Source organism: Apus apus, chromosome 10 (assembly GCF_020740795.1).
Source record: "Apus apus isolate bApuApu2 chromosome 10, bApuApu2.pri.cur, whole genome shotgun sequence".
Lineage (NCBI taxonomy): Eukaryota > Metazoa > Chordata > Aves > Apodiformes > Apodidae > Apus > Apus apus.
In genome coordinates this window covers 3095109-3121561 of record NC_067291.1, presented here as the reverse complement: position 1 = coordinate 3121561, position 26453 = coordinate 3095109, and the positions used below count along the sequence as shown (strand labels likewise).

Sequence of the window (26453 nt, the reverse complement as noted above, 5' to 3'; positions counted from 1 at the left end):
TGCACAGTTTGTGAACTCAGAGAGGTTCAATCTCTAGCAATTAATAAAAGAGACCATTGTGGCACAGAACACACAGGTTGGCTCAATGACTGGTTAAGGTAAGTGGCTTAAAGAGTTGTTTTGTAGACTTGGCAGTGCAGAGACAAGTGTGCAAGCAGAGATGATTACAATGCAATTTGCACTTCAGTTTAATTATGCCTGATTCAACTCTCCATTTTTTATCTAAACACTGGGAGATAAATTCTGTGGGCACAGTGCACCTTACATTGAAGCAATTGAGTCTGGACTGTTACAAATCACTGATCTAGACAGGCCTGTGGACACTTCTACAGCACTGGTAATTCCCATTTGCAGGCATGCGTTAGAAAAGTAACTCTGTTCTTGCTTTCACAAACAATGTAATAAACAGAATAGAAACACATTCACTCCCTTTGAATGAATTAGGTAGTAAAGAAGAATCTCATGCTTTTCACCAGCTCTTGAGGAGGTTATCATAACCTCCTTAGATACTCTGAGGTGTATAACAGCCTGGAAGGGTCCATGAACATTGAAAGATGCATAGGAAAAATGACTATTACCTGACAAACATTTTCTTCATCAATCTTTTCATTCATTTGGAATTACAAGAGCATCCTTTTGCCAAGAGTCTTGTAAACCAGTGAATTGAGGTAGGAACAGGGACTGTCAGTGTTAAGTAGGAAGGGCAGAAATGGTGAAATTCAATCTTTCATGTATTTTGGAGCAGGAGAGATCTCTTACCACTTTGATTCTTACCCATCTGATTTTGTAGTTACCAGGAATGTCAGTTGTGACTTGCAATCCATTAACTGCTCCTCACTGATAGTAAATGATCTCACAGGAGTCACTGCATGCAAGTCACACTTGTTGATGGACTGGTACGCTGTAAGCTTTCAGGTAATGATCAAATGTTGGAATAAAGGGCCATTTTATTGTCACAGAATGGGTGTAGAAGGAACCAGGAGCACTGTTCATGACTGAGGGGACATAGAAAGGTTGAGATTAGTTTATTATCTTTTCTTTTTAGAATCTATCATGTGACTTGACCTACATAACATTTTCAATAATTAAGACATATATACACATATAGACTACATTTAAATACAATTTTAAGTAACTACTTATGTAATAATACAGCCTTGTTCAAATACATTGGATGGCATACAGGATGTTTGTGGTCTGTAATCTGAATTCTAACACACATTTGATACCAGTGATTGTGTTGGCATGCTGAAGGGAGACATTTCAAAATGGAGAAGCACCACGGAAAACCAGTTTGGAGCTAAAAGCGAGATGGTAGGGTTTGAAACAATTCTGCATATAGGTACAAAGGACTGATATAACAGTTCAAAAAGCAAGATATGAAAAAAATCTGTTTAGAAATGTATCACTGCTATTGGCAGCTTCTTCAGAGGTACATTAATATTGTTTTGGGAAATAAATGGGAAATGATGGCACTGTCCATCCTGTTCTTGGGATTCTTTCACACCCAACTACACATAGCACCTCCCTTCTCACTCCCCCATCATTACATTTTCTGTGTGAGCTCTCTGCCTGCTCCAGTCAGCTCATTTTTCAGGATCTGTATGGTGGAAAATAGCTTCAGTGTAATATTACTTTTTCTTCGGCAGCAGAGCCTGCTAACACAGCCCTTCTGTCTTTATACCTGCAAGGATACACCCCTGTCCCTGCACTGCCCCACTCCATTTCCAGCTGGGCCAATGCAACTATTTGAAGAGAAGGTCATGCTTTTTTTTTTTACCCCCCACAAAAACAGCTGGGCACTGTTGAAAAAGTGACTGGGGGATGGGAACATCTTATATCAGATGTGCTGTCAAAGAAAGGCTTGTGAAACCCCAGGGCATAGATTGATGAGATTTCCCTTTCTGCAGCAGTGTCAGCTTCAGTAACCTTTTGCTGGCTTCTCTGTTCTCCCTAACCCTTCTTCACATGGCAGTAACAAAGACACCAGTATAAGTATTTGTGTAACCATGGAGACGAAGAGAAGGGAGCAAATTATGGTAAAAAATAACTCGGGGAAAATGAAGTTGTAGTTTTAACCTGGATTTTTCCCCAGTCTGCTCACTGGATGATCCCTAAAGTGTGCACCAACCCACCTGTCAGGGCCATGCATAGGCAGAAATGAACAGTGGGCAAGTGTGCATCACTTGCTTTCAGCAGAAATACTCCTCAGACTTCACCATGCAGGAACACGGAATGTGTTTCATCTTCCGTGATATTCACCAGTTTCTATCTAGTCTTGACTACAAGCAGCTCCAAGATTTAGCATCTGTGTTTGTACACACACAACGATCTTTGCAGTTTACTAATGGTTAACCCTGTCATACCAAGATGAAAGAGGAAATTACTGTTAGAGCACATACTGCATGGGTAGAGAACCTTGCCTGGATTCGCTTCATGGAACTTCTTAAGAAATTAATGTAACCTTTTTTTTCTGATTTCCTCACAATTTCTAGAGGCTGTTGGTGCATAATCAGTGTTTAGGCGATATCTAGGTCTGGAGCTTCTGGAAAGCTGGACTCCTGCTGTAACTGTTGAGCTCCCTCCCATGGATATTCTGCCTAACCTGTTAGGAGTGGTCAGGGTGTTATCTTTATGGTAACTATCGAATGGCTTGAAGTGGGTGCTCAGCACAATCTTGCTAAGTGTTAAGTGCCCTGATGTCTCGAAACACATCCATACATTCAGCTGTGGTTCCAGGAGAGTGAAAGATCTGGAAAAAAACACTTGGTAATTTCCAAATGGGTAAAGACAAAGGGAATGTAACGCCTTCTCTTGTAGTTGTAAAAGCAATATTTACTTCTGTATTCCATAAATGTCTTTTTTCTCTTTAAACTCTGGTGTTTCCCAGCTGGCAGATACTTTTTCCTCCTGAACAGTTACATGGAAAAGTAAATGTCTTCCTTACCAGCTGTAGTTTGCCAAGCTGCAATCTGAAATCAGCACTCTGTGTAATTCTAGCGACCCAGCTGTGGCTCAGTATCCAGGAGGAGCAGCAAAACAAACTGGTATCAAGTAGGTGAATCCAGCTAGAAAAAATTGAAAATATTAAGCTTTGTGTACTACCCTCATAATAATTTTAGCACCTCTGTGTAGGCCAGTTTTTAAAGAGAATGATTTATGTCATCCAATATTATGTGTATTTTAGAGTTGACTTAATGATGACCTAATATTTCAAACAGAATACAACTTCTGTAATGAGATACCTCTTTTCCTCCAGGATGTCATTAGGGTATCTGCTACAGTGATCTAATGAGATTGACCTTCATTTCGTGACAACTTGCTCTTCTCCTGAAACTGTTTTTAATGGCTTTCTTGATTTACGTATAGGGGCTTACAGCAATAGCCTTCATTTTGGGAAATAAATTATTCAAATAATTACAAGTTTTATGAAAATGACAGGTTACTTTAAAGGGTACTATATTTTTACCATGTTAATGTACCAGTTGAGTGCAACATTGTGAAAGTCTCATATCGCTTTGTTCTCTCTACAAAGAACAAAATCACAGAATGGTCGGGAGTTGGAAGGGACCTCTGGAGATCATGTAGTCCAAAGCCCCTGCTAAAGCAGGATTGCCTGGAGTACTCTACACAGGACTGCATCCAGGCAGGTTTTTTATATCTCCAAGAAAGGAGACTCTGCAGCCTCTCTGGGCAGACTGTTCCTGTGCTAAACTAAATTAGTTTAGTTTGTAATGGGTAGAAGATAAAAACCATGTAATTGCCAACGCAGAGTGCGTTTCACAGCTCACAGGCTTTCACCTTGGGAGTACCTTACTCCCTGGGGTTCTGTGCGCTGCCATCTCGTGGACATTTCTCGAAATTGCAAGGAGACGATCTGCTCTTCTGTCCTCCTGATTTTCAAAGCTGTAGTGCATGTGACCTCTAATATATATGTTAATCAGATTAATCCTTTTTTAAAGGGTGATGGAGGAGAAAAAGAGGAATCTATATTCTAAATATTTGTGCTGATTGTCTTAAAATTCTTGATTAGCTGAAGTATAGTGTGGTTATACCATTTCAGAGGGAAGATGAGTAAAAGATGGATACAGTTGGCATTTTATTCATACTAGATAAGAATGCTATGCTATTCTGCTGTTATTTCAGTCTGAAAAGCCTACATACGTTACCATTATTATTTAATATTCAACACATCCTCAGATTTCTTTTATTATATGGTACCAGTTTTATGGTCTGATGTCACATATCCACTGTCAGGCAAAAGATTTTCGGGCTTTGCCTATGTCTTTGCCATTGCAGGAAAAATAAATTATATTAAAAAATTAAATTAATAAATATTTTCTTAGCATAGCTTATGTATTACTCCCACATACCTGGAGTCCTACATTCATATTTGGTCCCCACTATACAAAAAAGATGAGGACAGGCTGAAGAGGGTCCAGAGAACGGCCATGAGGATGATGAGAGGACTGAAGGACCTGCCAAATGAGAAAAGGCTGAGACCTAAGTTTGTTCAGTCTTGAGAAGAGAAGGCTTAGAAGAGACCTTATTACCATGTACCTGTACATAAATGGTGGCTACCAAGAAGATGGAGACTCCATTTTTACAAAGAGTCACATGGAAAAGACAAGGGACAAGGGGAGCAAGTTACTCTTGGGGAGATTCTGATTGAACTCCAGAAGAAAAATTTTCACCATGAGAACAGTTAGACATTGGAATAATCTCCCAAGGGAAGTGGTGGATTCCCCTACATTGGACAGTTTTAAGACTCAGCTTGACAGGGTACTGGGCCATCTCATTTAAACTATATTATTACCTAGCAAGGTTGGACCAGGTGGTCCTTGAGGTCCCTTCCAACCTGGCATTCTATGGTATTTCCTATACTTTCTGCAGACCTGGCTGCACATGTCATGCTTGTAAATTCCTTTTCAAAAATAGCAACACCAAGACTGTTCTGCTTAACCAAAATATGATTTGAGATGGAAAGAGTAAGGTGTGAATTAAAGTTTAAAGGAAAAGCTTCATAAAATAACAAACTTTCAAGTCTGTATGTACAGCACCATCTGGTGACTTCTGCACAGCAGGATCCCAAAGCAGGGTGTGATGTACCTTGCCACATCGTAGACAGTGAATCAGTTGATATTCCCTAGCAGACCTGCTTTGTATCTTCTCACTGCCAGATACAACTTCCTCACAAAGACAGCAGTGTGCTTCCATTCCTATTTCCAGTCTTTGGCTGTTCTCATTGTTATTTGTGCAGAGGAGCAAGAGGATTTGTTGGTGCCTATGGCCTCCGCCCCGTGTCTTACTATATAGGCATACTTTCCTTTCATCTGGGAACGGCTCCACAGGCAAAGCTTGCTGTTTACAGTCCCAGTCTTGGCAGTAATCAGTAAGCACAGAAGATCATTATCTGGCACCTAGCCTTTTTTTTGGCTGCCTGTCTTCCTGTCTGGCTGAGACAGCAGTTCAGTCTGTGCCTTTCTCTTCTGCTGCCCACTGTTCTAGTCTGTCCTCTGTTTTGCAGCTGTCCTTTAATGCCACATTCACTGTGCTACAGAACAAACACAGGAGAAATCTGTCTAGGTCACCACTTTGCTGGAGGTTGTGGATAGTGGTAGGGTGGTGTTTGTTGGCATTAACTTTCACAAAACCAATGAACTGGGTAAGCATCACCCTTGGGTGCCTTAACTATTTCTGGATACATGGATTTTGAGCAGTTGTGTCACAGAAACAGTTAAGACTCCAGGATGGTTTAATTTTCCTGTAAGCAAAGAGCAGGTAAAAAGATTCAGAGATTAATTCTCCAACATATTATACCATAGTACCACTGATTTCAGTACAGTTCCATTTCATCTTTAACCCAAGGAAATTGACTGGAATATCATGTTTTTAACCCATAAATCATCTATATCCCACACATCTCAGGCAATCACCTCAGCAGCTGTGGATCTCTGAATCACTTATATACGAGTCTCCTTACCACTGAAGAAAATACATCTTTGTTTCAGTACACTTAGCAAAACCATCACATGTCTGTATCTAGATACAGTATATGAAGTTCTTCCTCCAGCAGAAATCACAAAAATGCTGCAGGAATGAAGTCCTGTTACTAGGGCTCATTTAAATTTTTTTTTTTCTTTTTTCATGTAGCAGCTTTCTTAATTAATTAGAAAACAGTTTCTTACAATTTGGCATGGTGGACTGGACTGAGCCAGTTACAAAATCAGGCAGTACTGTAGGTGAGAAATAGTAGGATGCTGGCAGTTTATCTGATGACCTATTCTGCTGAAACAGACAGGTGTATCTATTTTAGCAAAAAGGGAAGGATGACGATCAGAGATCACACATTTGCCAATGGTACTGCAGTGTGTAAAATCTCCCTCCCACAGTGTCCAAATTCCTTTGCTTTATGATTAAATAACCTGGCATGACATTTATGTCAGCTTGCATGGCTGTGAAGGCTGCAAGTATATATTTAATATTTAATTAATTAATATAATATTATATTTCCATTTAATGGAAAAGAACTTGCTGAATGTTAAAATACAGCTTTATACTTGTCTTTGTTTAGTAGTCAGGGCAAACAAAAACCCAGAGAACAGGATTGCTGTATATTACTTTCCCCCTTGGAGAAGACAGAAGGGAAATAAGGAAGAGATGCTTTAAGGTTGGAAGTTAAAACTCAAACAGGTTATGATACATGTGGGATAATGATGAAAAATATACTGACATATATGAAACCTGACCTTGATGATCTTTGATAGGAGTGTTCTAAAGTCCCTCGTTACAGAGCCAATTCAGGAAAAGGGTCTGAGGTTCTTCCCAGCACCCGATGCAGTCGGATGCAGCGAGCTGGTGATAAAGAGTAGCAGCCTTTTTCCAAGTCCTCCAAGTGCAAGGAGAAAGAAGGGAGAAGGAAATGGTGGGCTTTTCACCCTCCTGACTTTTATAGGGTAAGGCAGGAGGTAGGAGGGAATCCTGAACCCCCTGGGATCTTAAACACCACTGTCTCTTTAGGGCCTCCTGTTGATACCATGGAATTAGCCTGTGCCCTCGCAAACCATAACAATAGGTGTGTATAGGGGGGAGCCCTTCATGTCCTAAAGAGTCTCTGTGTATGTAGGTGAGTATGCAGGGGTGGCCTCTGTCCTATAGTCTATAGGTTTGAATGGGGGGGGAGGCTTCTACATCCTAAACAGTCTCTGTATATATAAGTGTCTATGGAAGTGGGGCCTTCTATGTCATCTAGTGTCCATGGGTAAATAAATGATCATGGGTGGGGGTCCTCTTGTGTCCTATAGAGTCCCTATGTATAGGTGTAAATAGGGTGATGGGAGCCTCTGTATCCTATGGAGTCTATGGGTATATAGGTTTGTATAGAGGGAGAGGCCTTTATGACCTATGGAGTCTATGGTTTTTTTACATGTGTATGGGGGCGGTGCCTCCAAGTCCTATAGAGTCTATGGGTATAGAGGTGTGGAGAGGGGGTTAGAATTAGATGATATTTAAGGACCCTTCCAAAGCAAACCATTCTATGATACTAAGGCTCTCAGTAACCTGATTCGTACAGAGAAAGGAATCCTGCTGCTCTTTTCTAGAGGGTAAAAAGCATCTCATTTTACCCTCACCTAATGGCAAATAGCAGGCTGGTGTTGAGGACAGATAGTATAAGGAACACAGTGCCAGCCTGGTCAGGTTGTGTTTCTTACCCTTTTCCATTCTGAACAACCAGAACATTGAGACAAGGCAATATTGATGTGTGGCATGTGAAGATTTCTGTTCACTGTAAGCCTTTTGCTCACTGCAGATCCTTTGCTCACCTCACTTTGTGTGGTATAGGTACTGAGGCAAATGGTTGCAGGGTGCCCAGCCAGTGTACCTTGGTACCTCCAAGAGTGGGTCCCACCATAGGATAGCTTTGCTAGGGATCTGCTGCCTTTTTATTAAGAGCTTCTAGCTTCTGATTTAAATTTATAGTTAAGTCATATAACTGTGTAGGGGTTCCTAGGCTCATGGGCATGCTGTTTTACCATCTGACACACTCAGCACATATGTAAGAATGTTACAGCTGTTCCTTTCATATCTTTCATCTCCATGCCATAAACTGGGCTTCTGAGATGTTCTGAATCAGCATAGTTCTCTGGCCCTCAGTGGAGGTCTCTTATGTTCAGATCTCCACGGACAAGAGATGCCTCTTTACAAAAGGCACGTCTCCATCCAAAGTCTTCATGTGCATGCAAACTGCTGCCAAGCCAGAGATCTGCTGTTTTCAGTTTGGAGTCCAGCGAGTTTCAGGCTGAACTCGGGCATTTTTCCTGACTGTAATTGCAATTGGTTTTTCAAACCAATAGAGAAAAGTCATTGTCTTTGATGTAAAACACAGCCACATTTACCACAAGGAAGGCCTTTTCCAGAGCTGTAAAGCATTCCAGAAGCCAGCTGTGCACTGCCCGCGTAAGCACTATGGCTGTTTTGTGTTTCAGAGGGCTATACGTAGTTAGGGCCTTTATTCTTTAAATGACCAATTTGAGTAGAAATAACTGTTCTGCATAAGGGCAGATATTTTGAACTTACCATGTTTTGGAGAGAGGAGGAAATGCAATGAAGGATATAATTAGGTCACAGCTTTAGGATGCCAAGATTTTTGTCTTGATTTGCTTATGGCTTTTGTAAAGCAGGCTCTCACACTTAACCACACCAGAAGGAATAATCTTTTCTCTGCACTCACTGGGTCAAAGTACCAAGGAAATTCATTGAAATAATAAAAAAATCTAATTTTCTGCATTTCTAAGTGAAAATAAGGCAATAAAGACAAACCAATCTTCTCAGCTATGTAATTAGCATTTATGATCAGGAGATAATAATCAATCAAAGTCAGTTAAAATATTTCTCAAAAGCTGTTTAAACTCTCACTAAAATGACTGCAATGCAGTACAACACAAGCACTTTGGTGATGAAGCCAGATTCATGGCAGAAATAGCAATGGGATTATCGATGATTAGTAGGATTAGAAAGACCACTTTTAAAACTCAGGAGCTCAGGTTAGTCCAGAGAATGTCCTGAGCCCACAGATTGCTCCCTGTAGAGCGTAAGCTTAAAATCATAATTCTCTGTGCTATTTAGGACTAATAAATGCATACAAATGCAGAAAATCAGAAACCAGTGAAGTATTTTCACATTATACCCATCATTAGGACACTTTGGGAAATGTAATAAGATAAAATTATTAAAAAACAATCTTAATAACTGAACGACTGTATTAAGTTTGCCTGTATCCAAAAAGTGGCATACAGCTTTGCTTCCAGGGATTGTGTGCTCCCATGTCTCCAATTCTCTAATCTAGTGATTGTGTATGCATGTGTCTGTGGGAGGGTGTGGGTGAACAGATAATGCTTCACAAATCTAGCCTACATTGTATGAAGTGAAAAATTAGCAGTGACTTTGTGGCTGGTGTTCAGGTAGAATCTTTTGCTATGACATTATACTTACCCAGCTAGATCTATGATAAGGCCCACTTCCCAGATGTAGTTGAAACAAGCTGTTCTTCATACATCTTCATGGGATAACATAAATTCACAGCCATACCACTGCCTTCTTTTGGCTGTTTGAAGATGTGGGAAATACTGTAATCAGATGTTTTTAATTTAATTCAATGGCTTATTAATTTGATCTTTCCTTTAATTCAATCTCAGCCTCAGGACCTAAATAATTTGTATTAAAAATAACATAATGGCCAGCCTTTCTTTTAATCAATGTTGACTGCTTTAGGCAAGTATTAGCAGATAATCTGATTAACACACACGGTGAGCTGGAATTTAGTTAATATCTAGCAGGGAAAACTTGGAAAAGAATCAAAGGAGAAAAAAAAAAAAAGGGGGGAAAATAGAACAGAAGAGAGCCTTACAAAGATGCACAAAATTAAAGAAAATATTATGGAAAAGTTATTTTTGCCAGTGGCTGGTACAAGCCTTTAAGATACACAGCCAGTGGCATCAGCCACAGGTGACAGGCTCTGCCCAGTGGGAGAGTATTGACAGAATGAGAATTTGCACTGACATTACTAAATTAATTTCAAACAGATTTTAGTTAAATTAGTATAATTATCATGGTTTCAGTCTATTTTTGCACATCTTTCCCCTCCAGAGTGGTAGCTGCCACTGACAAATGGCATAATATAACTCTGTTTAGCTAAGTCCATGGCACTTTGTTGAAGTGAACAGGGATTACCCTGGCAAAGCCAAAATATTTGTCAGGCTGCTAAATGTGTTGCATATTTACTGACACCCCTGGACTCAGTTAGCTTTAGATTTTTAAAAAGGGTGAGGACAATAGCTTAAACTGGTTTTGATAGGCTTTGAAACAGTGTTTGAGGAATAAATGTGAGAGGCCTGTAACAGTTACACTATAGACTAATTCTGGACATGTTGAAATTGATGACATACCTGTGCAATCATAGAAAGCCTTGGGTTGGAATAGAGCCCTTGGAGTGCCTTTTTTTTTTTTTTTAAAGAGCATTTGTGAGCAGTGTGATTGTCATGCAGAAGCACAGCATCACTCCAATGTATATGGTGTCATCTGTTCTGTGCTAATAAATTAACATCTGTAGCCACCATTGCTATGTATCAAATCTGGGTACAAAATGGAGGTGTTTGATCTCAGTGCCACTGGAGCGTGGCTGCATGATCACAGAAGATGCATATGATCCCATCTGTTTTTCACAGAACTTCTTCAGACTATATGCTTCAAGGTAATAGATCAGAATGAATTCCACTGCAGATGACTGCCTTAGAAGCATCCTGCTTTGTCACAGCATATAAAAATTCTACTTGAGGCATCATATTCTTTCACAGCAGGTCATTTAAGCCCTGTCCATGCTAAGAAAATTGCTAACTTTGGCTCAGCTCCTTTTTGTGATAATGGTTGCCCCAGTGTGGACATCAGGCTGTCTCTGTTTTCATTAATGTGTCAAGTAACTTCTCTCCAAAGCAGCCTTACAAGACAGTAGTTCAATCAACAGCAGCTGCTGGTGGCCAGTTTATTTTTGGGCTGTTGCTGCCACTTGTCCAGATGGAGCTGAAACAGTGTCAGCCATGGTGAGACTTCTGGTGAAAACAGAGGTGGGAGGTGGCGTGTTGTCCCAAGCACTGGCAATTCCTGCAGCTGGGATTCCTGACCACTGTGGTGGCATGGCTGGAGGTGCTGAGTATTGGTCTCACCAACTGAAGTTTCACCTGCCACACTTGCACACTAGCTGCTGCTGCAAACCAGTCAGCTGTTCTTGTAGTAAAATCTTTTGCTGGACTTGGCATGTGCATCTTCCTCAGAAACACACACTTTGTCCAATTGCCTAGGAAGAGAGAAAAATGAGACAACTGCAAGTCTGATTTTGCGTGTAATAAAACTAGTTTATTTACACAGTAACATGAATGCCACAGAGTACACAGCAAAGTACCACAGCAAACCAGAGTGTAACTGCCCCTGATCACAAAGGAAGGCTTGAAGTTTATATACGTATTTATATAAAAACGTGTAAATATCAATATGAAGCACCAGATAAAACAATGCAACCAGGAATTCCAAATACAAATTACCCACAAGAATGGAGTTGAAATTAAAAAAATTAAGAAAAAATCCCTTATTCAAGGGATCTAAAGAAATCCCATTTACAAAAGTCCACCAATTTTGGAATCTTTAATTTAAAAATAAATTCACCCCTTTTATTAAAAACATGAACATATTCTTAAATGCTCAGCATAATTAAGTTTTAAAAGAAAAAAACCCAAAGATTTCAACTGCAAAACCTTCTAATACCAACAAGTCAAAGGACAAAGAAACAGAAATTTTGATTTTTGAAGAGGTGTTATTTATGAAATGACTATATTCAAATTTATACACTCTTAAATATATATTATATATACAATATATAATATATATATTTTCAAGCAAAAAGGGGCAAAGAATACTTTTGGGATACAAAAATTAATATACATACATATATATAGTAAAACACGCCCACTCGCACTCCTATATATATGTATGTATATATATATGAACAAATACTTCCTCCGTATAAAAAGAGTTCTAACCTCTCCTAAATCCCTGAAATCTTCCCCTTGGATTCATGGGAAAAAAAAAAAATCTTTATCATCTGAAGTACAAACCAAATTCTTAAAATCTGTAGAGTGGCAAAATGCTTATGTACAGATAAGTTGAGCATTTCATTTCTCACTGGCAACTCTACTTGATCTGAAAGCATTCTGTGGTTTCCAACTAAATGCTGAGTGGAGCACCAATGCAAGGAGATTTACAGGAAATTATTCAAATTACATTCTACATCTGTTCAAAATCACCATCTTTCTAATACTGCATCCAGGTGAAAAAGAAAATCTGTACAAATGTCTACTAGAAACTCTATGCAACACGGCAGTGGGAAAGACTGCTCCTCCTTTTGGAGTTGAGCGTGTCCTGAAGAAATTTCTCCCCAATATTTCTTCTGAACAGTATTTATTGTGTATTTCTCCCTTGGAGTGTTCGGAATTCAGATGACCATTGACAATATTTCCACAGGTATGTTTTTATAGAGGTATTTAAAATTATGCTCTGCACTTCTTTGATGTTATCTTCCTGCATAACTGAATCATCCTCAATCCCTCTCTATGTGGACTGAAGGGCTCTGATTGTGCTCTAGGTTTTATGGGAGATTTGGCAGAACCAACACTACCTCTGCAATATCAGAGTAAAATAGATGGCCTAGTCACAAAGAGAATAATGGTCATGTACTGTTTCTACAGAGAAACAGCTTACTTCCTATTTGGGAAAAGGGGGAAAGTGCATGGAAAGGTCTGATTCAGTTTCTATTCTATCCCCCAGAAAAGTTATATTTAAATAAAACCAGGAACATTTAATTTATATTTACATATGAATTTAATTGCTATTACAAACAAAAAAAAAAATTAATTTAAGCAGGGCATCTCAGCACAAGAATTGGGAAACAGACACATTTTATCTCAGCAGCAAAGACTATTTTTACCTGCTAAGGTTAAGGACCTAGAGTGTGAAGCTGCTGAATTAATTCTCCAAGTAGCTGAATCCTAACAGATGTGATTTATTTAAAGAATGTATTTTTCTCTCTAATTAATGTGGGAATTCCCCTGTGTTAAAACGTAAAGATGATCAGTTAATAGCTCATGGGTGCTGATGGGATGTGTGGAGCAAAAAATATTTAAGGTGGAACATTTCTGTAAATGCTAGAGGCATTCTTGTCTGAGAGCCAGCAACATGATATCCTGTCTTGAGTTACTGATTTCATAGTGTCTGAATACTGAAGTGAGACCAGGCTTCTATATTTGAACATTCCACGGGCTCCAGCATAAAAAGTCTGGATTCCCTTATTCCTGAAAATTTGTAGACAAGTTTTCACTAGTAGATTCTTTTTATATTCACCTGGTTATGCATACTGACTCGATCAGAGCTGAGGTTTGAAAGATAATTAGTGAATAAGTAATTCCCATTTAAAAAATACAAAACAAAACCATTCTCCTTAACATCTCAGGAGCAGTTTTTTAGAACTCCTGCTTTAACAGAGATTTGCATTTCACACCATATGGTATGGTGTGCAGCACATCCACTACCTAAAGCAGGAGCAGTACATCTTACCTTCACCACTTCTTCCAGACTAATCCGATTCCTCGTCTCCTAGAAGCTGAGTGCCTGCAGTAGATTGTCAAAGCAATAGGCTTCTTTCCATGGTGTGGTCAGTCTAGACCAATTGACTTGTTATCCACTATTATTCTCCATGTGCAGATGCAAATTTGGAAGTCCACAAATTTGTTACTTCAGGTTTATGCTGTACTACAAACAACTCAAAGGAACTTGCTCACAAACTCCAAAACCAACTCTCACTGAGTAGATCAACTCATTATCATATCAAAGTAAAGCATTTTATTTGTAAAGTCTTTTGCATCTTAATGTGGCCAGTATTATTTCTAGGGCAATTATGAAAAAAGTAAGATTTCCACCAACTGACCAGCTACATTTCAGTTTTTTGACAAGGCACTAAATATTGTGAATCCAATCACTGTGCTCTCTCTGTAAGATTAGAGAGGTTTTTAATGGCTCTAATAGGATCAGAAACCACTCATCACAATTCTTCAAACAAGCACTTTGATTTTTCCAGAAATTAGTTTCCGCTGGAAAAATCTCTAGAGTTAATGTTAAAAATATTTGAATGACAGCTTTTATTAATAGAAAAATATATATTTACAGTCAATACTGCTATCTTAGATTTGCAGCTCTTCCTATTTCTTGAGCTCAACTGAAAGTGCGACATTGCTAAAAAAAACCAAAAAAATAATTCAAGATCTGTGCACGTATTCAAGTTTATACCATGCACAGCCAGGGGTTTTGTTCCTGTCATACACAGGATCCCAGATACAGACAGAGCGGGTTTTTTTCCTTTTGCTTAGCAATTATGCTGTAGCATTCTTAGGATTTGCTTACAATCAAGTTTAATGCATACATTCTCAGATATTTATGTTGCACAGTCTGTTGCCAGGATGGAGAATCACCACAAACACAGTTACAGTCATCAGTTACGGGCATATCTGCAAATTCAGCCTCAAGCTCCCCAAGGAATAGCTCAGGCCAGATTGTGTTCGACTACTTTTACCATTCTTTCTTTTTTAAAGAAACACACAACATTATAAATTGCTAAAGTTTACCCAGTGCTGCACAAGAAAGAGATTGGTAGTGAACATCTATCCATGCTTGATTACACTGCAGAGCTAAAATGAGTATTGGTTCATCACAAAAGATACAAACTGAAATTAGACAACTAGAGATAACCAGCTGCATTAAATACGTATGGTTGTAAAACATTCAAAATTCAACTTTTCATGTGCGTGTTGACATGAAAGTGACATTGAGAACACGTGTCCATGAACACGGAACCACCTACCAGCTTCAAGAAGTGAGCCCACTGCCATGGCAAGTGGTCCAAAATTGCTTGTACAGCCTATGTGAGTTAGCTGAGAAGGTATGTGCTCACATGCACTACGAAACACAAAACCAGACCACGGAGAACAAGAAGCCTTATTTGTAGCTCAACCATTGTGACTAATAGCTAGCTAGCAGATACTATGCGAGTGACTTGTCATGCTCGGTGTATTTCATCTATGAGAGCATTGCCCTCCTGTGTCCAGATAAAGCAGGGCTGCATTGAACGTGTGATTCTTTGTAAAGGTTCTTCTACGAGCTGCTCAGCAGTAGTGTAGACACTTTCTTTCCCGATGTAGTGGAAGTACCTCAACTACATACATTGCACTTGGGCTTTTAATGCATTGTCCTCTTTCTGCAATGCCAGCATCCTAACCTTTTTGCCAAAAAGAGAAAGAAAAAAAAAAATTATATCACATTAAAATATATTATCCTTATCCTTGCCTGATCCTTCACTGATACAGGTGAATCAAACACAAGAATAATAATCAGAAGTTTCAAAAAAATCTTTAGAAAGGTCACAAAGACAGTCTATATACTACGGCACAATCGATGTAGGCTTCCACACACTATTCAGCGTAGCTCTGATAGATGCCAGAGAAGAATAATATAGACATTTCAACCCCTCCAAATGTACAGCATGGATCCAGAGCTAGTTTTGCTGACTTTAAGCCTGCAGGACTGTTTGTTCAGTTTCCATGCATCTGGTCCAAGCATGCATATGCTGTATAAAGTGGCTGTTTGTTTCAAGGCTGAAGTGAATTGATTCCTCACAGTTTTAACAATTAAAATGAAACATCAATCCATAAAAAGAACACAGGGGTATCTGTGCGTTTATGTGCCAGGGAAATAAAGGAAGGGGCTGCAGATTTAGCATCAGGTAAAGGCTGGTGTGTAAAGTGAACACTGTAATGTACAGCTTTAATAATACATACAAGAATTGCACATAGATCCATAGGAAAGAAGCACAGGCTCATAACTAGGGCTGTCTGCTTTCCATCACCCGGGTTAGAATATCCGGTATCACTTTTTCCCTGCATCCAGATCAATACTTCAGAGTGATTCAGGAAACAATTCAGAGCCTAGCAATACTGAGCAAAGATACTGCCTGTACAACTCCAGAGTTCCATAGGAAATAGCTGTTAGGTCAGGGAAGGAAGTCAGCAATGGCCTCTAAAAGTGAAAAGCTCCTTCAGGTTGAATTTTAAAAAATGTTCTCTCTTTAATACTTACTAATTCCTGCTCCAGTCCAAAACTGTTTGCTATGCTCTTTGAGCTATTCTTACAACATTCCATCTTTAGGGCGTCGTCTATAGCAACATTAGAAAACACTAGTTACAGCAGACAAGAGATAGGCAGCCAAACACCGCTGTGGGAAAAATGGATCACGATACTGTTAGTTATGGCTGCCAAACTTAACAGCTCCCTCAGTAATTAAATAACTGTGTTTTTGCCCCCTTGTTTCTACCCTTCAGAGAGCTGTGTCTGCAGGAAAATCATCTCCATGTGGCCTGTTAGCTACACACAGACAAGCTCTAAACATATCTATCTCTTGCCAACATACCAACAGAGCCAATTTCAGTCCCACTTTGCAATATGGCACAAGTGACAAGAGCAAACAAACAAAAAAAAAAAAAATAGAAGAGGTGGCTGTTATTTTCATCCCCGATTCATAGCAGTGATTGTCAGAGAAGGTTATGTCTTATCCACTTCAAGTCAGGCTTTAGTGCCTTTTATGATGGAAGGGGAATTTCAGTTGCCCACCATGTGTTGTGTTGTTCTCGTATAAAGGTGGAGTGCACCAACAGTCCAGACTAGTGAATACCATGTAGGAAATGGGATAGACAAAGTGTGCATATTCTGCTTCTTACTCCAGAGGACTTAAGCTAAGGGTAATAGTCTGATTAAGGCGGCATTGTTGAAATCATGGATCTGTGGTTGGAAAGGATATGGGTAGGCAATGAGTCAGAGAAGGAGGGAAGAGGACTGAACACAGATGCTTACTGCCCACTGATACTTGGCACAGTCAGCAGGATAACCACATCTAGGGAGGGAAAAAAAGAAGGCATAAAGTGTAAAAGAAAGACCAGAATTTGTTTGGTTGAGACCAAAGGAAAGAGGAGTCCAGCTCGCTTGTGGGGGACTAAGCTGAGAGAAAATTGTGTGGTATGTGGAACATAAGCGAATGAGTGTTTTGTGGCATGGTGGATCATTCATCTCACATTGATAACTAAACCATCTCTGCTTATGGTCACTGCTATTCACTAACCAATGCTACATATGGAAATGACAGAAACTACCCAGAAGAGGAGGGCAATTTGTTTACTGCAGTGGTATAAATAGTGGTATCAAAGTTTGCTCTTCTTTTCAGCCAGATATTAATCAAGTTACATATTGTCTGATCCAAATACAGTCATGTACATCAATCCCTAAGAGGTCTGGCAAAAAAGTAAAGTTTCTATCGTATTGGGTACAGGATACAATTCCTCCTATTAGAATCTATTTGCTCAGAGTTGCTGGCTTTGATATCTAGGCTATTTTCTAACACTTGTACAAAGTGTGAGCCCCAGGGCAGGCTGGAGTGAGGGCTAGGGTGGAGGTGGGGGGTGCTTCATGAAAAGCAACAGGCTCTGCTAACTAGTGCTGCTGCATGATTCTCACAATGCGACGAAGTGAGTCTACAGTGGCAAAAGCCAGATATTGACAACAAAGCCAGTCTTCCAGAATAACTCCACAGTCCCTGTCAAAGGACTTCTCTGCAAACTTGATCATCAGCAGCGTCCTTTTTATATCCAGCCAGTTCTGAAGTACAGCATCTCTCCGCGAGGGGTTGGAAGATGTACTTAGAGCATGGAACAAGTCCTCACGTGGGCCCCAAAGCAAACACTGAAGGATTCCCTTGGCTTCCGATATTAGGATCCTCTCTGAAGGGTTGGGATTCAGCAGGCAGCTGGCCAGCTGTTGAAGCCCTTGAGAGTAGAGAGAACGGCAAGGAATCTTGGGGAGATCAGCACGAGTATACTCCTTCTCTTTCAGCTCTGGATTCTCATCAAAGGGATTGGGTAAGTGCAGCATTTCATAGATAAGGATACCAGTTTGGAACTCGTCACACTTTTTGTACTGTGTTGCAGTGATGATTTCTGGAGCCAGGCGGGACTGATCCCGTAGGACCTCAGGATCCACCATATGACTCTTCTGCTTGGCCTGGGAGAAATTGCTCACTATTAATCTGGCTGGACAAGCTGTGCTGGGACTGGGTTCTGTGGACTCAGAGCTCAGAGGGCTGCCTCCTGGTCTGGAATGAACCAGCAGCAGGTTCTCTAATCGCAGATCACAGTGTGTGATATGATAGGGTTTCAGGTGCTCCAGGCCCAAACACAGCTGTAGAAGGAGCAGACAGACTTGCCTCTCATACAAATCTGGGCTTTTTGCATGGCGAGGTGCAGATTCCCGCACAAAATCAGCCACTGTTAAGTACGGAACCTCCCGTGTGATGACCACGACACGGCTGCGTGGCTTGCTGATGGTGCCTGAGCTGTCTTTCTGTGAAGCCTCTGTATTGGAAAGAGTATCTCTGTTCTTCTGCTCAGGCTCTTTTTCCTCTTCTTCCTCCATCTCTGGTGCATCAGCATCCTCCCATGGAAGGAGACGAACTGGCACTTCAGCAAGAAAATGGCCACAGTCCTGTTGGATGTTAAAGTTGATAGCCAGACTCTGCCGGATAGAAAGGCTGTGATAATACTGCTGGGATTCCTTTGCTTTGCTCTTACAAATCTGGGGGAACAAAATAAACAAAAGAGACATAAAATAACTTAAATTTGTAAATTCTGTATCTTCCTTTTTTTTTTAATATGCATTTTTTTCATAGATAGCCACAGTCTGGCCCTGAACACAAGCACTGAAAAATTTTTTACTGAACTGACCTTGGCATAGTATCTTAAAGCACAGAACAGTTTCCACTGGATAGTAAACAACAGTGGGACCGTTGGTTGATGAGAAGCTCAACATGAGCTGGCAGCCCAGAAAGCCAACCATGTCCTGGGCTGCATCACATGAAGCATGGCCAGCAGGTCAAGGGAGGGGGTTCTCCTCCCTCCATTCCACTCTTGTGACACTCCACCTGGAGTCCAGCTCTGGAGTCCCCAACACAGGAAGGACATGGAGCTATTAGAGGAAGTCCAGAGGAGGCCATGAAGATGATCAGGGGGCTGGAGCAGGTCTGCTATGAAGCCAGGCTGAAATAGTTGGGGTTGTTCAACCTGGAGAAGAGAAGGCTCCAGGGAGAACATAGAGCACCTTCCAGTGCCTGAAGGGGCTCCAGGAAAGCTGGGGAAGGACTTCGGACAAGGACATGGAGTAAGAGGATAAGGAGGGATGGATTAAAACTGGAAGAGGAGAGATTTAGGTTAGACACGAGGAAGAAATTCTTTAGTGTGAGGGTGGTGAGACCCTGGCATAGGTTGCCCAGGGAAGCTGGGGCTGACCCATCCCTGGAAGTGTTGAAAGGCAGGTTGGATGGGGCTTGGAGCAACCCGGTCTAGTGGGAGGTGTCCCTGCCTGTGCAGGGGGGTTGGAACTAGATGAACTTTGAGTTCCCTTCCAACCTGAACCATTCTGTGATTCTATGAACTGCAAACCAGTATGTACAGGCAGCACCCCTGTGCTTATATTATTCAATGGAAAACAGTTCAGGCAGGTTGCTCTTTTAGTCTGAATAGTAGCTGATATAAGGTAAATGCTCAGTGAAGCTCACTTTACAGTTGTTTATCCATATTATTTTATTTAGTGTTCTTCTCTCAGCTTTGTGTGAAGCTTGAACAAGATAAAAATAATCAATAGTAATAGGAAATACAATGAAATACGCATAGAATATTGGAGGATATGATTGAATAATTGCACATGGCTGAGTTAGCATGGCATAACAACTAGGCTGACAGGTGGTAACTTAAGTGACTGGATGCATTGTTCTTCCCCACTGTAAAAGGAAACTGAAATCTATTAGCTGCTGCTGTGGTGAGCTAACACATCATGTCTGCCCTGAGGGGTGTATGTGTGCATGGCAGGGGCTGTTGGCAAGTGTACTTGCTGTGGTTTGGATGATGAGTGAAAACTCATTAGAACATGGTACCTTAATTGCTTTCAGTCATTTGCCAGGTTCCTAAGTATATGTTTTTATTTTGCCATATAAAGATGTATTTAATTTCTGTCCAGAAATATGCTGTTGATAGGTACATTATCACCAGAATAATTATCCTTATTAATTGTTTGCACTGTTGTAACAACTGGCAGCCCCACCCCCCTTACAACAGTCACTGGACAAACTCTTTTAGGGCATTTACTGATTAAAATTACAGCCCTACGAAGACTCAGGTGTGTTGACCTTGGCATATTAACCGTAGTTCTACTGACTTCTGTGGGATTTTTCAAAGCATGTAAGGTTAAGCGCATGTTTTAATCTTTATGAGGTTAAAGCCTAAGTATTCAGTTGGTATAATGCACCAGCAAATCTTAACCCAAAGCTCAAAGAGGAAATAGGAAGACATCTCTCTTTAGATGAAATGACAGCTTCCCTTAGCTCATCTCTGAATGCCAAGGAAAGCCAAATAAGTAAGGTTAGTAAAAATTAGCACTAGTTCTACAGAGTCACAACAGCCAAGGAGCCAAGATCTCATACTAGTCCAAAATGTTCTTTATCTTTTATGTGCTTATGCGATTAAGCAACATATAGTTTAATGAGGGATTTAGTCTTTATGCTTTATCAGAAAAGTGCATTGTGAGGTAATCCTATGGAAGTACACAGAAGTAGAAACAGAATTTTGATTGTCCTCCTGTCTCTAATACTGTGCATATTTCCACACTTTACAAGCATTTAAACTTCCATACGTATTAAATACATAGCTTAAACTGCCTGTTTATAACTGCCATGCACAAACAAAACAAATTTGAAAAATTCATTTTCTAGTCAACTTTATTTAATAGAGGAAAGCCATACTTTTCTGGAAATGTTTAGTTACCCTCTTTGTACAGTGGTTCTTGCTAATTTAAATTTTCAAATGTATTTTATACTCTTAGAGGTGAAGTTAGTTACCAATGGAAAGTGTTCCCCCCTTCTCTCAAGGGTTACAAAAGTGTAAACAAATACAGCCTTAACCTTTGAACTGTATACGAAAAGAAAATGTCAGCTGCTTATTTTGGAGACTGCAGTCCTCAGATCTACCAAATACTTAATACTGCACAGAAGACAGGAGTAGAAAAGGGTTGCATAGACCCTACCAGCATGTATCAAATCTGACAAGGAGAACAGCTATTAGAAAAACAAGAATAGCTTTGTCTTCTATGCCCTTCAAATCCATGACCTTTTTTCTTGTACAGCCAGCCAATTCCAACTGCAGAAAAGGTTCAGGGTGTTGTAATCCAGCCTTTAGTTTTTAAAAATACTTAACTGACCTAATCCAAAATATAACTTTGTTTGAAAGAGCTTAATTTTAAGGTCAAGACTACTTGTTGATAAGAAAAGTGTGAAAAAGCACTTGCCTTTAGCTATTGTACTGTATTTCATGTTACCCACAGAGGATTTCTCACACCACCTACCAGCTAAGAATGATACAATGATATAATTCACAGAATATTTGTTCTTAAAACAATTAATTATTCTTAATTAGGTGAGTACAAGGCCTTTAAAAAAGTTTATGAAAAGGATTTCTCCTTGTTTATAGAAAAAGAAAAGCTAAGGAATCTAGAATTATTCATAGCTTCTAATTTTAATCCTAGGCAGCCTCTTTTTCCTACTTACTTCAGAAAAGGGCTCTCAAATTTACTACTGGAATTTCAGTTAAAATAATAGGAGACAGGCTTTGCACTTAAAAATCAGCCTTGGTTCACTCATTTTAGAAAATACTGCCAATCCTAGAATTGTGATAGTAGAGCAGTACAGTGTCATTATCCTCTGCAGATGTGCTAATGCTTCCTTCTAATTTAGAAATGACTGGCTGTGCACATCTGCACCAAAAGGCAGCCAGCTATTGAGGCAGAGTACACTGCCTTTGCACCCATTCCATTTTTCCCTGAGCCAGCAGAACTGGCCTGCAAGGCAAATGTGATCTGTACATTGCCAGCTGGATCATTCCTAAGAAATGCCTTTCCAAACTACTAGAACCACCCCAAAAAAGAGTTGTCCTTCTCCATCTTCTCCTTTCTCTCTTCCTGTTATTCAACCCTAATTCTATTTTACTTCAAATTAACTGACAGCCCTTCTCTTAGCTGTTATTAAAAAAATATTTATTTCCATCCTTTAACATGACACCTTTACACTTGGGAGAATAGCACTTTCCCCTCTTCATTATTTTCTTTTCAAAATAACCAGCCCTCATTCCTCCTGTCTTTATTCCTAAAGAACCTTCCCTGGATTATCTGCTCTTTTCTGGATTATCCCCAATTATTTTATCTTTCTGAAGACTGGTACCCTGTAACAAATACAGTGAACAAGTCACATAATTAACTCCATTGTTATGTGGTTCATGAAAACTTTCAGAGCAGTGTCCATATCAATGTCTGAATCCACAGCAGACCCAGACTTTCTCCAATGACAGTTCTTAAATGAACAACAAAACAGAAATTAAAGACGAAGTAGTATTATGATTAAAACAAATACTAAAATAACTGCATTTGTGAAAACTTTCCCCCTCCTTATTCTGTATGCAATATCCACAAAGACGAGAGCAGAGATCTGATTAGAGATGTATTTCCTGCTTCTTGCTTTTTGTTATACAAGCAACATGAACTGACAAGTGGAAGAGGCAGCTGGGTTATTTAAGGGTGATTAAATTGCAGACTATTCAAACACTATAATTTGTACACTAGATACTTTGTAATTGCCAAGGGGAATGGAGAGCTAGGGCTGTCTAGAAGCAGCACCCAAAGAGCTGGAGTATGATGACAAAGCAGACACCTGTGTGAGTTCATAAAACAGTTTCTAAAAGAGAGACCAGCAGTCATCTGATGCTCCTATAAGCATCTGGCTGCTCCTCAGACTTCTACTTGAGAAATACAGCTGCATGAGTCCAGATAAGTACTGGGGTTTTAGATTGCAGAGTTCAGATTCTGATTTATCATTATCTTACTAAAATGGGGACAGTGTACTGAAAGCAGTGGAGACAAACTAAGTTTTCTTACTGATCTTTTCAGAGACAGTTTAGAGAATGTAAATTTTATTTACTGACAAACTCGTACTCTTTCATCATTTTCTGAGTTGCAGCTTCTACTCAGAACTCTTATTTTATATTATCATTTTGCAACAGAATAGTGAATGCTAGAACACTATTAATGGGTAATAATGCTCACTCTAGCATTTTATATTGGAATAACTCCATTATCACCTAAAACTATCATCTGAATGACTAAGATTTAAATTTTCCAGATGGTTTGAATTATAGTAAGTTACACAATGACAGTCTGTATTTACAATAGAAAAGATTTAGGGAACAAATAGTGAAATTTGATGGCTTCATTAGCAGGTCTTTTGGATGGCTTGTGATGACTTGCTAAAGGAGTGGATACAGAACTTCTTTTCTCTTTGTGACAGCTAACTCTGTGTCAAAACAGTGAGTAAATACATGGCCCAGTTTTCTTGGCACAATTTTTAAAGCTTTTATCTGTTCCAGTAATTTATTCTAAAAAAATAAGGAAAACTCATTGTGTTTACATACATAGTATGTTGGATTCCTATTTTTGGGCAGAGGAAAGGAAAAAGGTGAAAATACTTTGTCTAAAGAACCAGCAGAAAGTAGGATCAATCAGTCATTTACCATTTGCTGTAATGAAATACAATCAGCTAAGCAATGAAGATATGGTATGTGATAATACCAGAAAGAAAGGTGTTGACAAGGGCTTGGCAAGCCTTACTTCTAAAGCTGATAAAAAGCTGGCTGTTCAAAAGATGAAGCAATGTTGGTAAAAAGCCCTTCTATATGATGCAAGAAAGCAACGAGAAAAAAGGAAAGATATGAGTAGGGAGGAACAGAAAGTTTCCATCTTCCTTTACCCTGGAACGCACTGTCATCATGTATTTTTCTTGAGTGCATCCATACCAACTAAGCTTCTGTCATATTTATAGGGACAAGAACAGGTTTCTTTATATCCTGTAATTTCAGTTTTCTCCTTTCCCTATGCCCCCATCCCCAAGAACCAAGACTGTAATGTTTCAGAGTTTCTAAAAACTGTTCTGCATTAGCTTTTTATTTTTCCTTTAATGGTCCAGTAGCCTATTGTGCCATCAGCTGACTTCCACTTTACCAGCAGGGAATCTCATTTCCACTCTGTCCTATGCATTTTACAGGGCGTCAGTGAACTTAAAGTACAATTAATATGGTGGGAAATGAATTTACAAGTGCTGAAAATGAGAAACACAGAGATCACAAAGACTGCACCATCTGTACTACATTTCTGCATTGCACAGAGGGACAACTGCAAATGAAATTCTGTGCAGAATGAAAGCTTGCTAATCCCAAATTGATAGCTTGTTCTTGGGACAACGTTGCTTTCCAAGGAGGCCAGTTTGATCTCTGATTGACCTCATTTTCTTGATCTAGCCTTAGAATAAAGCTTTGACTTTTTAACGATGTGCAGAAATACAGAATTCTATGCTGCTCTGACTGAACTCGGAACGGGCTAAAAGTTTATCATAAATAGCTTTATTCTGATCTGGAGCATGAAGTTCTGGGATGACCTGCAGTAACACTTCTGCCAAGGAGCACCACAAGGAAACTGAATTACCAAAACCACCACCTTAGCACACTGCGACAAACTAAATATAACTAGAACTAATTGGCAACTAGGAAACTGTCAGCCAAATTCAGCCCAATACTATTTAGTTCTGCCTTGCTCTGCTTTATACTTGGGGCAGGAATCGTAGCAAAAAGCCTACAATTTTACTGCTGGAAGAACTTCTGCTGCCCTGTAGCAACCAATGCAATAAATTTTAATGGTTCTTTTTGAGCTGTTTCCACCTTTGCAATTCCTGTTATCCTACCTGAATGGCATTGCACCATGTGCCTGTGGCCAGAACAGCCACGCTGCAGGCCCTGCTGGCTTTTTATATCTGAATTGTTCTGCGTGAACTCTGAATCCTGATTTCTGTGTGTCTATGATATTGTAGAGCAATGTCCTTGAGAGTTTCATAGAGAAAGTGGAAGTAGTTTACATCACTGACACTGTAATTACCTTGTCTAACCATTACTCATTCTGAGTAATTTATTTATTTTTTAATAAAAAAGATCACTGCCATATGACTGCTTTATTCAGTTTATGTGGGGATACTAAAAACTGAACTCATCCAATCCACTTCGTACACTTTGCTCTCTGTGGCTTCTAATTCAGTGTAACCTTTCCACTACATATTTGGAATTACTGATAAGACTGTGGTTTGAAAGGAATGTTTATCCATGTTGTCCCAGATCTATCAACTGCTTGAAAGATGGTACTGAGTGAAGGAAAAATACCTCAGGGTCTGGAAATTTATGGAAAACCTTCTTGTAAGTGAACTTTTTTCCATTTGGAAAAGTAGTTTTCTGATCACGACTTCTTTATTGTTTTTATTTATAATGTTTCAGTCAAAATAATTTCCACAGGGCTTCCTGCAGCTTTTTTTTTTTTTTTTTTTTTTTGCACAGGATGTTTACTAGCAGATCAGGTGCAAGTGAATCAAAAAGCATAATACAATGCTTTCAAACAACACACCTATAAAACAATATTTCCACTAATATCCACACCAACAGAACCAGTTGTGCTTGCTCTCCACCAAATTTATCACAGCATCTTTTGCTGGTGATAACTCCAGAATGTAAAGTGCCCTTCTGCACAAAAAAAATCATTATTCTAAATTTAATTCAGCAGTAGTCAAATGGTTAAAGCTTAATTTTTAACAGCGCTTTTGTAATTCTATTTTTGGAGATACAGTATTAAAATGCCATTTTTTACTTATGCATTAAGACTCAACACAGCTCAGGGAGTGAACATCTTTTTCTACAAAGAGAATAATAATTTAAAAAATCCCACTGACATTTTTTTCCTCAAATCTAATATTAAATCATAGAACTTAACAAGTGTCTGAATTGTTAGCTCGTGTTGCTTGGGTAGTTCTACGAAACTCAAAAGAGCTACAGAAATTTACACTGTCCAAAGATGTGGCCCTATATACATTTTCACAGTGTATTTCTAAGACTTGATAAAAATAACAGGAACTCCATATTTTGGATTCAACAGGCACTCAGTAATTTCAATCTCACCATTTCTGCCATCCTGTTTTGGGGTCAAGGGATTTCAAACGGCAGGAATTTGTAGCTTAGTTGTTGGAGGTAGATGATTGTGTAATTTGACTCACATAAAAAATACTCATGATAGTAAAACTGGTATAGTTGTCAAAGCTGAATCCCCCACATCTCTGTGTAATGCAGTAGCAA

General features: G+C 39.5%; 1 protein-coding gene across 2 annotated transcripts in view; it reads right to left on the bottom strand.

Moving 5' to 3' along the window:
- Window positions 1-11387: 11387 nt before the first annotated feature.
- The window catches only part of PEAK1 (pseudopodium enriched atypical kinase 1), a 113664-nt gene continuing 98598 nt past the window's right edge, over window positions 11388-26453 (bottom strand). For both annotated transcript variants that reach the window (XM_051628463.1, XM_051628464.1), the window contains one exon: window positions 11388-18771. In XM_051628463.1, the coding sequence (XP_051484423.1) occupies window positions 17635-18771 (1137 nt within the window). In that variant the 3' untranslated portion in view covers window positions 11388-17634. The remainder of the gene's footprint in view (window positions 18772-26453) is intronic.